We start from the raw sequence: 15172 nt of genomic DNA, 5'->3' as shown, positions 1-15172 counted from the left end.
AAAAGTGGGCCTGTCCTGTCAGACAGGAAGCCGTTTGGGGCATGAGCTGGGCAAGAGCTTATGCAATTTCAGAGTGATTTAAACAGCATGATGACAGTCCCACACATGTTCCCCTAAAAGTGCCCAATGACATCATCGCTTTGTGAGTACTAAAAATATATAATACAATTATATAAATTCATAAATAATAAATTCGAAATAATTCATAGTAATAAATTATAGGGGCACTGATTAACTCATAATGGATACTTATACTTATATAATTTATAGTGGATAATGAGTCATTTCTAGTAGATAAATATGAATAATTAATAGTAAAACTAAATAAGTCAAAGCAGATACTGAATGTTTCATAGTAATTACTGACTAATTCGTATTAGATACTGAGTAATTTATTGTATAACTAAATCATTCATAGCATATGCTGCATATTTCATAGTAGTACAGAATAATTAATAGTAGATACCAAATGATACATTGTACTAAATATTTAATTAGTCACTGAATTATTCATATTAGATGCCAAATAATTCAAAGTTTTAGATAATATTAGATATTATCTATAATATAATATTAGAGAATGTTAGATAATGAATAGTAATTACTGACTAATTCATATTTAATTACTGAATAATTATTATTAGATACTGAATCATTTAAAATAGATTTATTGTAAAATAATTTATTGTAGTTACAAAATAAACTAAAGTCACTAAATAAATCATATTAGACACTGAATTATTCATATTAGGTACTGAATAATTTGAATTAGATACTGGATTAATTCATATTATATACTGAATAATTTGTATTAGATACTGGATTAATTCATATTATATACTGAATAATTTATATTAGATACTAAATAAGTATTATTAGATACTGAATAATCTGATTAGATACTGAATAATTCATAGTATATACCAAATAAATCATTTTAGATACTGAATAATTTGATTGATTACTTTGATTCTGAATAATTCAAAGTAATTACAGACTAATTCATATTGGATACTAATTAATTCATAGTATATACTAAATAAATCATTGTAGGTACTGAAAATATCGTCAGTCACTGAATAATTCATATTAGATACTGAATAATTTATAGTGGATACAATGTAATTCATTGTAGTTACTAAATCATTCATATTAGATACTGAATAATTTGTATTAGATACTGAATCATTCATATTACATACTGAATAATTTGTATTAGATACTGAATCATTCATATTAGATACTGAATAATTTGCATTAGATACTGAATCATTCATATTAGATACTGAATAATTTGTATTAGATACTGAATAATTTGTATTAGATACTGGATCATTCATATTAGATACTGAATAATTTGTATTAGATACTGAATAATTTGTATTAGATACTGGATCATTCATATTAGATACTGAATAATTTGTATTAGATACTGAATAATTTATATTAGATACTGAATCATTCATATTAGATACTGAATAATTTGTATTAGATACTGAATCATTCATATTAGATACTGAATAATTTGTATTAGATACTGAATCATTCATATTATATACTGAACAATTTGCATTAGATACTGAATCATTTATATTATATACCAAATAAATCATTGTAGTTAATGAAAATGTAATCCCTCACTGAATAAATTGAAAATAATAAGCCTTTAGACTAAGTTGAATGTGTGTAAATGTGGTGTTGAAGGGGTTAAATGTGAATACTATAGAAACATGCAGCCTAAGCAGGAAGTGTGGGTACCTGTGGGATGCTGACAAGCCAGTATAACTATGTTTTACTGCTCAGTCACACACTTACAGATCTATTTATTTTAGGCCTATATTTGGACAGTCCAACTCAGCTTCCCATATTCCTAAGTGGAATCCTTTTCCCACAGGCCACGTCTCTCTCAGTTATCACACACTTTCTTACACACAATGTTTCTGAATGTACGAAGACAGATTACTGTGAGCTCCTTTCAGTTACAGTGGAGGAGAACATCTTGGTGCAACAAGTCAAAACATGCTGTGGTTAAAAAACACTATGATTTTGGGCTTAATGATAGAGCAAGGTTTTCATGCTTATCATGCTGCCCTGACTGATCTGGAGAGGCTTCTGAGCTTCATAACACTCTGGTCTGCGTAATGTTTAGAGCAACAATCGCATTTGAAATATCATGTTCCACAGATGATGATAACCCTATTGTACATAATACGGTCGACTGCTGTCAGGCCTGGAGGAAGCTGTCATCTGTCTTGACTGGCTGTTAATTCCTATACTGATCTGTACTGAGGTCTTCCATGCCATACAATGTCAATTAGTAATATTATGGTACAGTCTAGTGAGGTTTGTACTTTGTGTTATAATTAGCTTATTGCTTTTCCACGTCGGGGATGTGGATGTTGCAGAAGTCTTCTGTGTCTGAGTCTTCAGTTTCTATTGTGTTTAATTTCATGTTTAATTTAATTGCAGTTAGATTCACTAGTGGAAACTTGCCTCATTAACCTAATTTGAGGCCACTGTTCCAGTAAATTATACCATACAAGGCCAGTCACTGAAACCACAGGTAAAGTAAAAAACGTCGTACAAATTGTAACATACTGTAAGACAAACAGAACATGTATAAACAAACTATCTCCTATAAGAAAACAAGTTTTGCAATAACCAGACCACCTTGAGTAGCAACAGCTGCAACCAAACTGCAAACTCCAATAACTGGAGATCAGTCTTTAACATCACTATGGAGGAATTTCCGCCCACTCTTCTTGGAAGAATTGCTCTGTTTCAGCTACATTGAAGAGTTTTCAACCATGAACCATGTTGATTAAGGTCTGATTCAGGTCTTAGCCAGCATCTCAATGTGGTTCAAGCCAGGACTTTGACGCTTGGATTCTTTTGAGCCCTTTAGATGTGAACTTGGGTTTGTGCCGTGGATCATTGTCATGCTGCATAACCCAATTCCACTTGAGCTTCATATCACAGGCTGATGACCAGATATGCATGGTTTTGAGATTTATGGCTAGCTTTCTAGGCCCCAAAGTAGCAAAGCAATACCATCACATTACCACCACCATGTTGGACTGCTGTTAGGATATTCTTCTTGTGGAATGAGGTGTTAAATTTATGTCAAATGTTACTGAACCCCTATCAGAAAAGTTCCACTTTAAACTCTTCAGTCCACCGAACATTATTGCAAAAAGATTGAGGGTCTAGAGGGGTTGTTTTATTTTATGTTTTGGTAAATGTGAGGCAAGTCTTTATGTTCCTGTTGGTTAGTGGGGTTTTTTTTCCATCGCAAAGCATTGTGCATATTATTTTGGGCTAGTCTCTTTGTAATCATGGAATTGATCATGCATTCTGATCTTATCTGAGGTCAGTGAGATGTTCCTCAGATGTTTATCACTGATGTGTCATTGCTGTGCTTTTTTGGGAGTTCTGGTAGGCTGGAGAAATGGATTTGTAACGCTTCCCACGCTGATATATTTCAGTCATGATCTTTGTCATCTCTTGTTTTTCACTGGAAAGGTCAAATTGTAATCAAGCCTGGGCATATCCAGAAAGACTGATCCCAATGATCGATTACATTTGTTTCATTGGTTGATTAACTACATTTTTATTAAAAGAGCTATTACTTTTTTTGTTTTTACTCTGGTTGTCTTTGTCTTTGTCTTTTGTGTGAAAAATATGTAAAAGTAGAAGAAATCATTGAATAGATTTTCTCAATATAGATCAGAAGAAGCTCTGGCATCACCAGTCGTGCCCATAACAGCCTATACTGGCAGACAGGAAGGACTTTATTGTCTTTTTGTCCCAGTTGCCAAACATACCACAAAGCATTACTGAAATCCTAGCAACGACTAAAAGAGGACACTTGATATTCAGCCAGAATGTCAGCCTACAGAACCACTCTGTGGGCTATACGTTCTTCCTTGCTTCTACTCAGTGGTTAATGGTGAAGCAATTTAGGTACAAATGAGTGTATAATGTATCACAGTGCCATAAAATGAGGTTTTTACTAGTGTGGTCAATGTTCATAACGTAAGGCACTGTCTTTTTAATGGTGGGAAGGCATTTTCATGGATTGGCCTTCAAACCATCTGCGGTAGTGCTGGCTTAAACCAAAGAGCTGTATGTTGAGATGTGAAAATTGTTGCCCTCTTGTTGAAAAAAAAAATCCTTGTAATAACACTGCCGAAAGTGTTATTACAAAGTTCTATTACCAGAGGATAGCCCCACCAGTTTGTACAGAAGTCCCTGTAGTAATACACCTCCGTTTGTAACAGGCCTTGGAGTGTTAATGGGTTAAATGGGATACCTACAACACCTTCGGAAGAGTATGCTGTGCAACCCTTGTGGAAAAACTATAAAATAAATCAACTAATACAAGTAGCAAAGCAGAGCTCCAGTTCTTCTCAAAAGTCTCAAAAAAGGAACAAGAATTGAGAAGGCTACAGTTGTGGAGGACCTGTGGTTGAACCCGTCTAGGTCTACATGATGTAGTCACTGGTAAGAACATGTAACCACACAAAATGACCAATCTGAAGCAGTAATTGCCCACCAAATGTAATAACCAGACCACCTTGAGCAGCAAAAGCTGCAATCAAACTCTTCCAATAACTGGAGATAAGTCTTTAACATCACTGTGGAGGAATCCTCGCCCACTCTTCTTGGAAAAACTGCTCACATTGGAGAGCTTTCAACCATGAACTTGCTGATTAAGGTCTGATTAAGGTCTTACCCAGCATCTCAATGTGGTTCAAGCCAGGACTTTGACTCTGCCAAACCGTTATTTGGATTCTTTTGAGCCATTCAGACATGAACTTGGTCTTGTGCCGTGGATCATTGTAATGCTGCATAACCCAATTCCACTTGAGCTGAAGCGAATCACAGGTTAGCCTCCCAGGCCCTAAAGTAGCAAAGCAATACCATCACACTACCACCACCATGTTTGACTGCTGTTAGGATGTTTTTCTTGTGGAATTTGTGGAACTCCTCAGTCCACAGAACATTATTCCAAAAGGATTGGAATCGAGAAACAAGTTGAGGCTACAGTTGTAGCCTCCAGTGTAGGTCTATATAGTCTGTAGTCACTGGTTAGAACATGCAACCACACAAAAGGGTCTGATTTGTGGCGATTATATTAGATTTAGGTGACAACGCTAGTTTTAATTTTGTCTAAAGGGTTTGTCTAAACTTTGTATTCATCACAAACATTCGCACCCAATGGCCGGACATGTTTATCCTCCATTTCTACAGTCAGAGACCTTTATCTCTGTATTGAGCCAATTTAATCTACGTTACTTTGTTCTGGAGACAAATTTAGTCTATTTCTTAAGATAAATTAAGACATTTTGGGGTTTTTGAGGCCTACTGCCTACTGACAGCTAAGAACCTGCAGAGCAACTAAACCGGGAACCGAGGTTTTACTGAGGTTTTATTGTGTTTATTGCAGTTTTATTACAATTCAACATCGTTTTGCCTCAGAGCTAAAATCTATACCCTGAAATGCTCAAAAAACAACGAAAAATGAAGGTTAGCATGTCTAATCATAGTAGCTTCTAGCTAGCATTGTAGCTAGCTAATTGGTCACTGACAAGTTAGCTAGCTAGCACTAGCTAATCGAGTTATCGCTATATAATCAATTATTATTATCAATATTAGCCAGCATTTTTTATTACATTTTGAATATTGATATTGAATTATTGTGAGATGATGTCATAAATGGTAACGTGCGTCAGTGTTTTAGTGATGTATCGTTTAGTGACGTGGTAGCAGCGTCATCACGCTTTCTTTCCCCACCCGTTTTCAGGCGAGGGCTCTTTCCAGCCCAACCTGGGCGGGATTAGTCAGAATGCGGGTGGGAAACGAAAAGTACTTGAGAGTATAGCTGGAGCGCTTGAGCAGAAGACGGAGAGTTGTGATGGAGGATTGAAGGGGCAGATTAATTAAACCACCATTAAAATTAGACTGCGCCAACAGTCCAACTCCAGCCTAACTAAGCCCAAACTAGCGCGGTGTGCTCTGCGCTCTGTGCGGGTCGAGACGGGCTAATGGCGAGGGCGCTGTGGGCTTCAGCGCTGCTGCTGCTGCTGCTGCTGTCAGCGCAGTTAGTAGGTGAGTAGTAGTGTTTTTCTTTATTTCAGGGCTTTATTCGCTTAATTTAGTTAACGCTACAATTTTTACTATTTTTGCTAGTTATTATATTTTTGTAATCTTGCAGAATCTCGGCTTCTTGACTGATCACCACCTCACTTTTTTTTTTTTTTACCATTTTATTTTAGAACAGTATTACTAATAATAGTCCATATATTACTAATCTACCTTTCTATATCAAGTAATAATCAAATCACGTGCTGTTTAATGAAGTGTAGCTAGCTAAATGGAGTGATCTGCCGCTGTCTGTGCTGGTGTGAAGCGGAGGGAGAGGCGGGTGGCGGAGGGAAAAGTAGTTCCTACATAGCTGTATCTATTCGCTACAGTTATTGTTCCCCCTTATTTTATTTTTTTTTAGTATTAAAGGCACATTATGTATTAAATGAAGGTCGATATTCAGTTTACTGATTAAACACAGTGTTTTAATTGTGAGGTTTAATTGTTTTTTAAACTGTGCAACGATACATCAGTATTAATCCGCCCGTCCCGTTAAAATGAGTAGAGGTCTGTGTTTACAGCGCTGGAGGGGGCGGGGGGGTGTAAACAGTGTGTGTGTGTGTGTGTACATATATCGTGGCTGTCCAATAAAAAATGTAATCTCCAAATCTCCAAAATGATGACTTTACAGGAGAATTTACAAAATGCTCTAAACTTTGACTGGAAGTCAGTGTAAAATAAGAGCTGGTGGTTGGTGTGGCGCAACAGATAACACCACTACCTGCCACTGAGCTACCGCACCATGTGGGAGACTGGGGTTCGATTCCCAGGCTGGGTGACTGTGCTGCGCTACACCAATAAGAGTCCTTGGGCAAGACTCCTAACACTGCACTGACCCACCGCTGTAATACGAGTAACCTTGTAAGTCTGAGAATGTAAGAGCCTATTTTAGAGCATTTCTATGTCTAAAATGGAGATCCATGGTTTTCATTGGACAGCAGTGATATATAGTAATAGAGTAGATTGGAAACCATATCTTTGTACCCAGGAATAAAAAAAACGAAGTTTCTCATTCTACCACATTCTCAATGTTCTTGTCTCTGACAGCGTCTCAGGGCTCAGGTAAGTGTGGCCGGCCGCTGTCGTATCCAGGTAAGAGGCTGGACAACAACTACGAGCAGCAGTCTGAGTTTGCAGATGGACAGAAAGTGGCTTACAGGTGTGCAGTGGGATACAGGCAGACCGGGGGCAGCAGGGTGACCTACTGCAGGAACGGCCAGTGGGAACCTCTCCACAGCATGATGTGTTCAAGTAAGAGAGGGTTCTGATCTCTCCCTGGATTTACAGGAATCAGCTAAACACGAGTAATTAGTGTTGGGTCACCTTTCAGTTTTCTTCTGGAAGAATTACAGTACTGATGTAGAGGTTTGGTCACATGAGAGTATTTCAGCAGCTTGTTCAGGTCAAACGCAAATACTGAACACTTTTAATATCATATAATGTGATATACAGTATTACAGTTCAGTGTAATGAACAGTATAATGTCGCTGTTATGTAAAAACCCTGTGTCTACAGTTTAGTCTTTTTTACTTTTTTGGCATGATATGATGGGAATCTGCCAGTTGTTCATTACATGGTCAGAATCAGAATTACATAATAAATGAGCCAATAGAAATGCTTAAGTTAAGTTAAGAAGGATTTTTTTCCTTCTGCCATTTTTTTTTGCTTCAATAATAACATTTTATTATTATTATTATTATTATTTGATAATAAATACATTCAATATTTTAAGTATTTTAAGAACAACAATAAGACAATAGTGATGTATTGATTGGTATTAGTAATTAGTAATATAATAATGATTAGTTATGTAATGTTTAGAATGGTTCTCACTAATTTATATATATATATATATATATATATATATATATATATATATATATATATATATATACTCCATATAACTCCATTCTCCATGTTATACAGCTTTTCCAGACATTTTAGAGTAGGGCTGGGCAATATGACAATATTTTATCGTATCGATAAATTGTTCTTTTAATGTTTTCCTGTAAGCATATCGAGATATTTTTACTGCTTAATAAACACTGATTAGCTGCAGGTTTCATAAAAAAAAAATCTTCACATTAGAGTCATGTATTTTATTTCCCTCTAAACTAGGATGATGAACTTCTGAACTGTGTGTATTTGTGTGTATTTGAAGCAGTTTGGTTTAAATGTGGAATAATTTCAGTCTTATTAAAATCTGCCTGCTCTAGTCTGTGTTTTTAGACCCTCTCTGTCCTGCGCTCTCCCACAGGAAAGGTTTGTGGCTCGGCCGGAGAGATAACGAACGGACGATTTGATCACGACGGAAACGCGTTCGGAGACAAAGCCTACGCCAAGTGCGACAAAGGGTAAGAAGGCGACTTTGCCGAACCACTTTAGACTAGAGGTGGAAACGCACTGTGCAGCCTTTGCATAGCAGTACGACAGAATAGACCCAGAGCTGTGTGCATTTCAGTGCTCAAGGGCACCTCACCTCACCTCACCTGTGAATGTTGAGGGAGAAGAAGGCACTGAGGATCAGACCAAGAGCCTTCAGGCCTCAGCTTTCTGGCTTAATCACGGTCATACAGTGAGATTCTACCTGGACGAGGAGGCGGTGTTTCCCTCTGGAGTGGTTGCTCGGAAATCCGATTGGCAGCTGTTCCTATTTCTGGTGGGATTGTTTTTGAGAGAGCTCCAAAGTTAATGACCAGCTCCCCACCCAGCGGATTTCCCGGCATTTTGGGATAAATAATTATTTCTAGTAGTGTGCTTTGATCATGAACATGATCCTATTACCAGCAGTGTAGGGATGTAATCTGGTTTACTGGACTGAGGGTTCATTTACTGCAGAGGGGTTAAGTCCTAGTCCTGGACTGCACAGTATTCTGAATGGAAGATTCTCCATTTAGAGGAAAGCACAGTCCAGGATTAGCCTTAATCCCTGTCTAAGAGGCCCAGACTGTATTGTTTGAGCTTGTGTTTGAGATTATGTACTAAATATAAAGGTGCTACAAACGGATCCTTGAGCGATTCAGTAGAAGAACCTTTTAAAGGTCCTTCATGGAGCAAAAAGTGGTTCCTCAGTGGCATCGCTCAACGGCTCCAGCCGTTTCCATTCTAATTCTGTTCTATGGGCTTTACCTAACATTCAGGACACAGATTAAGACCCTAGTGGTGGAGTAAACTGTGGGAGTGGGGATTTACCATTGCAAGCCTTTTTTAGTTGGGATGTCCCGATCAATTCCACTGCCTTGGGATCGGGGGATTGATCCAGGCGTTTGAATTGGATCGTGTATCAGATATTAAGGCTCCGATCCTTAGAATCCTACAGACGAACTTCTGAGTTAAAAACCTTAATCAGGACATCTCAACATTTACAGTCCTAATTCAGCTATTCTCTTCTGCTGTCATTTTCAGCTTCGTCCTACAAGGAGAGAGTGTGAGGGAGTGTCTCGACAGTGGATGGAGCGGAACCATTCCTAGTTGTGTGGGTAAGACGGGCTTAACACACTCAAGCCTAGCAGAAACGTCCAACTACCTTTTTAGCTTCCCAACCTCTACATGCACTCTAAACAGTAAGGCAGTGTGGTGCAGTTCCAGTGGTGGGGGAAAGGGGATTTCCCAGGACTTCTTAAGAGTTAAGACTTTGGCCGTAAGTGGATTTGTAGGTCTGCAATGTGGCGCAAAGGTGGTGAAAACACAGTACGGTTCAGTTGCGCCCTCTGCTGGCCTACTCTTAGCAGTCTGTTGATAAACTGTCTCTGCTGTCCAGAGGAGAAGGGTTTCTACTAGATTTTTGGAGGAGCACTGCTGTTGATCATCACAACACCCCACCCCATCATCACCCCACCTCATCCCAAAAGCACTGGATGGAGCATCATCATCCAGTTCTTCCACTGCTCCACAGCTCAATGCTGCTGGTGGGCTTTATACCCCTCTAGCCCACACCTGGCATTAGGGAGCATGGTGCCAATAGGTTCTCTTTTAGGTTCTATACTATTGGCAGTACTTCTCTAGACAACTAGACAGTTAAAGTAGCTGAATGCATTCATTGGAAGGGGTGTCCACAAACATTTGGACATATATTGCACTTAAGGTGCACCTAGGTGCTTACATAGCTTGTGTAATCTCCATAAACAAGCGTTGCCCATAGAATGAGATGCACCATTGAGCCGTGGAGCAGTGGAACTGCTTTCTCTAGAGCGAAGGAGCCACTGCTTCACAGAGAACCTCAGTGAACAGCAGTGTCTTCCAGAAGAGGAGAGGCTGTTACTGCAGCATACCCTTGATTTCAGAGGACTAGCTGGAGGAGCAGGCGTCTGTTAATTCAAGGTTCATCAGTGTGATGAGAAGAATGTCCAGAACCTTTGTTTATTCATCAGTCTTTGTCTTTTTACCTTTTTCTCCCTGTTTAGAACCTGGCTCATCCCCTCCACTCCCTGGCTCGTCCCTTCCACTCTCTCGCTCCCCCTCCCCTGACCCCAGCAACACTGAAGTAGCGGCTTCAGCATGTAAGCCCCCTAAGATGAAAAATGCCGTGTTTAATGAAACCAAGGCTGTGTACAAACCCGGAGAGTCTCTGTCCCTCTCCTGTAACGTGGGATTCCAGCTGATGGGCAACGGCAGCATCAAGTGCCAACCGGCGGGCGGCTGGACACCTGGGCTTCCAAAATGTGTTGGTAAGTCGTGATGGCGGGGATGACTAAGTAACAGAAATGCACACAATAAATATATACACCCTGCTCAGTGAACAGTGAAGTGACTGGAGGATGAACGGATCTCCAAAAGGACCTGAGCAAATGAAATAGTGGTGTTGTGTGTTCTGTCCTCTGCAGTGATTAAATGTCCCGAGTTGAAGATACCCCACGCTAGAGTACTCGGCCGTCGTGTGAGGTTTAACACGACTGTAAAGATCACCTGCGAGGATGGTTTCCAGCTCAAAGGGGCGGGCCGCATTATCTGCGCTGCTAACAGCTCCTGGTCACCAGCTGTGCCCAGCTGTGGGACAGGTAGAACTCATTCTTAATTAAAGCAACATTATGTAGCGTTTGTACCGTTTGACATGTCCATTGAAATGTCCAGCAGGACAGTGTGACCAACTGCCGCACTACCCTAACGCGCTGCCCAGAGACCAATACCTCAGCCTGCAACAGCATGAGTCTGGGGCCGACGTGCGCTACAGGTGCACTTATGGGTACCGCTGGGCTGGAGGAAGCCCCAGCATTCGCTGCGTGAACGGCAGCTGGACGCCATTGGAGATGAGATGCGAGAGTAAGTTGATGAAAAGCACAGTGAATATTATTATGACCACCTACCTCACAGTGCGAATACCCACCCTTGGCTCGGATGCCACTAGCGAGACTGTACTGGGGTGATGGAAGGTGTTCAGTATAGAGGCTAGCTTCTCCACAGTGGGGCGTGGTTTGCTCTGTACCACTCGCTACAGGCATCAATGACCCGTACAGTCCATGCCATGACGTCTCGCTAGTGGCATCCGAGCCAAGGGTGGTTATTCCATCTTCTGTGACTATACAGGACAGGACTGAGTGCATGTATTACTGCTCTGATGCTCGTTGTTCTCCTTCTCTTCTTTAAGAGAAAATTTGTGGGTCTGCTGGAGAGATTCAGAACGGGCGTTTTCGGTACACAGGCGTGTCTTTTGGGGATAGCGCTACAGCTGAGTGTAACGAAGGGTAAGACTCGTGATGGACTCTGTTAAGTTGCATGACACAGGGCTGTTTATCCACCTGTTCTACACAGGTAGGAGAGGGTAGATATGTAAGGTGTCTTAATCCTCAGTAAGAACTACCTCTGTACAAACTGGCGGGGCAATTCTTTGATAATAGAAGTTTGTAGTAACACTTTCGGCCCACCGGAGGGACATAGACTGCTTAAATTAGTTAATTAATTAATTTGTAAAAATTATTTAGCACTATATAGAACCGTAACCCCTGTATTATGAGACCTGGAATCTGGAATCGCCAGGTTCCTGCCAATACCCAGTCCTAATAAATATCATTTCCCCCTCTGTTGATCTGTAGGTACCAGTTGTTTGGGACTGGTGTGAGACACTGTCGGGGTGAAGGCTGGGATGGCAGAATGCCTGTGTGCGAAGGTGAGTTCAGACCACGGCTCTGACATAAAGCCGTTGTACCGAGTCGAGATATTGAGCAGGTCCCTCCTCGTGCCACCCATGGACTCCACAAGACCTCTGAAGGGGGCCTGCTGTGGTATCCGGCACCAAGACTAACGGTAGCAGCAGATCCTTTAAGTCCTGTAGGTTGTGAGGTGGGCGGGGCCTCCATGAGCATTTAATGCTCATCAGTGAGCTTCTGGTGCGCATGAGTTGACTGACGCTAGTCCACTGGTTGTCCTTCCTTGGAGTACTTTTGTTAGGTAGGTTTTGACCACTGCAAACTTGGGGAACTCCCCACAAGACCTGCCTGATGTTTGAGAGATGTTCTGACCCAGTCATGGTCTAGAACATCACAGTTGCCTAGTGTTTAGTGAGATGAGATTGGTGAGTGTATGTCCAGCGTTTTTTAGCATGTTAGCTTAGCATCTCTTGTTCCAAACAATAAAAAAGGAGAGAAGACGGCAGACTTTTTTTTTAAACAAAGATTGATGTTGTATTTATTGCATGATTGTCTGTAAATTCACACTTACTTCACTTGTCCCACTACAGACAGTTTTACTTGTAGAATTCTAGAATAGGGAGCTGTTCAGCGCCACCATGTGGCCAATGTGGACATATGGATGGATGCAGGCTCACACCTGTATGAAGCTGTGAGTGTTTCAACTGTTGTTCACGTGTGTGTGTGTGTGTGTGTGTGTGTTATAGTTATTCAGTGCCCCAAACCCCAGGAAGTTCCCGGTGCAGAGATGTCCGAACCCACAGAGGAATCCATACAATATCAACATGTGGTGTCGTACCGATGTCTCTCAGGCACGCTGATCGGAGCTCGGGACATTTACTGCACAGAGCGCGGCACCTGGAGCGCCCCCCCTCCTCAGTGCAGAGGTGAGCAGCACTACTCTGACAGGCCAGCTGTAGATTCAGCTTCAGTGAGAATCAGAGGTACAAATGCTCTAATAATGGGACTGGCTGTGATTCTGTTATGCTGAGTCTGGATAATATGCAGGTTTTGATGACATCAAGAACCATTTTATAATAATATTAATGTCCAGAATCAGGTTCTAAAAACCTTTACTATTCAAATTAATTAATAAAAAATATATATTATTTATAAATTATAATTATAAAAATATTTAGAATGAAAATGAATTATATATATATATATATATATATATATATATATATATATATATATATATATATATATATTTAAATAAAATCGAGGTCATTTTCATTCATTTTCAAAATTATTTCACTATAAAAGGAATATCTAAAATTACTCCATGATAAATGTATCCATAATGAATGTATGATAAGTATTAAATCCAGAATTAATTCTTAATAAAATGTCTAAAATGATACAAAAAAAAACTAAAATCAATATCCAGACTGATGGTAGCATAACAAATATGCAGAATAAATTCTTATTAACAATTAATAACAATTAATATTCAGAATGAAGTAATGAGAACACCAATATTCAGAATGTCATTAACAAACTAATTCATTAATTCAGAATGAAAGTATAATAAATTTGAATTTCCAAAGTGATAATGAAATATTGATAATTAAATATAGATAATTAAGATATGTAATTAATCAATTCAAAAATAGCCTTTTATCGTTTATCATCATATTTTAAAGCCTGTCTTCAGAATCTCTTCACTCTTGTTTTTTAGATATCAGCTGCCCTTTCCCAACTGTGAGATATGGATCAAGGGTTTTTGGGTTTAGGTCTTCATACAAGCCTGGACACAGCGTGACGTTCACCTGCAACCCTGGGTGGAAAATAAGAGATTCTGACTCGGCCACCTGTGGGAAAAATGGAAGCTGGATACCAGAGCTTCCAAAATGTGTCCCAATGTAAGCGTCTCTCACTGCGCTGGATTTCAGTTGAAAGGGTTCTTCTGCAGTTCAGCAGAAACCTGGAGGAGAGCTTGATGTCAATTTTAGGTTCCTTGCTCGTGTATGAATTGGTGGTGGATCTTAATGGTTTTGAAGTTCTTGTATATGGTCGCTGTCATGCAAAAAACTTGAATCTGGCAGCTGTTCTTTACATTGTATCAGAAATTCCTGATGAACGGACCAACAGAAACGCTCCAAAATGACTTACAATTAAATCTTTTTACACTGACTTCCACTGAAAGCTGAGATAGTCATGTGAAAAAGTTAGGACACCCTGTGAAACACTTTGTCTCATGTAATTCTGTTCATTACTTTATACAAATGAAGGTTTCAGTTGTGTGAGTGTATCTCTCAGTGATGATCACATGAAAGATCAAATGTCCAGATGTTGAAATACACTCAAAAAGACAAAGCATTGTCACGTCTGAATTCGTTATGACTGTACGAGAGTATTGCGTGGCAGCGAGGATGTGGACTAATTACGGCAGTGAATATATTATTGATAAAAATATCTGAAAAGATTTTAAAACAGTTTTTAATGGTTTGTCTTGTTTTTGTTTGTTTCAGGGCTGCAGCACAGAGGAGATCAGCTAAATAAATGCTGATCAGACAGCTGGTATTGTCTGTCTGTCTGTCTATCTGTCCGTCCACATGATTTATGTGTCTTCTGTTTTCTATTTTCATATTAAATCTTTAATTAAATCTTTATTTTTTAAGGTTCTGAACTTAACTATATATAAGCTAAGTTATAATAATAATATATATATAAATAATAAAAATAATATTAAACTACATGTGTAACACATCAGCCAGTCAGTTTCTACTGCATTTAATATTTTTTTGTTTAATCAACAATTAAAGCCATTTTTTTACTGTAAAGGTGCACGTATTTGTCACTATACAGTGTACACTGTACAGCGAAATGTGTCCTCCGCATTTAACCCATCTGGTAGTGAACACACACTCACACACACACATGTGTTAGGGGCAGTGAGT

General features: G+C 39.3%; 1 protein-coding gene across 2 annotated transcripts; it reads left to right on the top strand.

Annotated features, from left to right (window-relative positions):
- Positions 1-5871: 5871 nt before the first annotated feature.
- Positions 5872-15055, top strand: LOC140534926 (C4b-binding protein alpha chain). Of its 2 annotated transcripts, none has more exons than XM_072656549.1 (12): positions 5872-6111; positions 7195-7398; positions 8405-8501; positions 9553-9626; positions 10551-10814; positions 10971-11144; positions 11221-11406; positions 11732-11828; positions 12177-12250; positions 12977-13156; positions 13951-14134; positions 14744-15055. In XM_072656549.1, the coding sequence occupies exons 1-12, from the start codon at positions 6048-6050 to the stop codon at positions 14772-14774; spliced, it is 1629 nt and encodes a 542-aa protein (XP_072512650.1). In that variant the 5' UTR covers positions 5872-6047; the 3' UTR covers positions 14775-15055. The 2 variants fall into 2 exon arrangements, with proteins under 2 accessions (XP_072512650.1, XP_072512649.1); XM_072656548.1 differs by having other exon boundaries at positions 11218-11406.
- The last annotated feature ends 117 nt before the right edge of the window (positions 15056-15172 follow it).

The sequence above is a fragment of the Salminus brasiliensis genome, chromosome 14, assembly GCF_030463535.1.
Source record: "Salminus brasiliensis chromosome 14, fSalBra1.hap2, whole genome shotgun sequence".
NCBI lineage: Eukaryota > Metazoa > Chordata > Actinopteri > Characiformes > Bryconidae > Salminus > Salminus brasiliensis.
Note: the sequence above shows the minus strand (reverse complement) of the source record. Positions and strands in the feature narration are given on the sequence as shown.

Coding starts and splice junctions, on each gene's coding strand:
- LOC140534926 (XM_072656548.1), top strand. CDS start 6,048: ATGGCGAGGGCGCTGTGGGCTTCAGCGCTGCTGCTGCTGCTGCTGCTG. Junction 11,145..11,217: donor TGTGCCCAGCTGTGGGACAG/GTAGAACTCATT, acceptor TGAAATGTCCAG/CAGGACAGTGTGACCAACTG. Junction 11,407..11,731: donor ATTGGAGATGAGATGCGAGA/GTAAGTTGATGA, acceptor CTCTTCTTTAAG/AGAAAATTTGTGGGTCTGCT.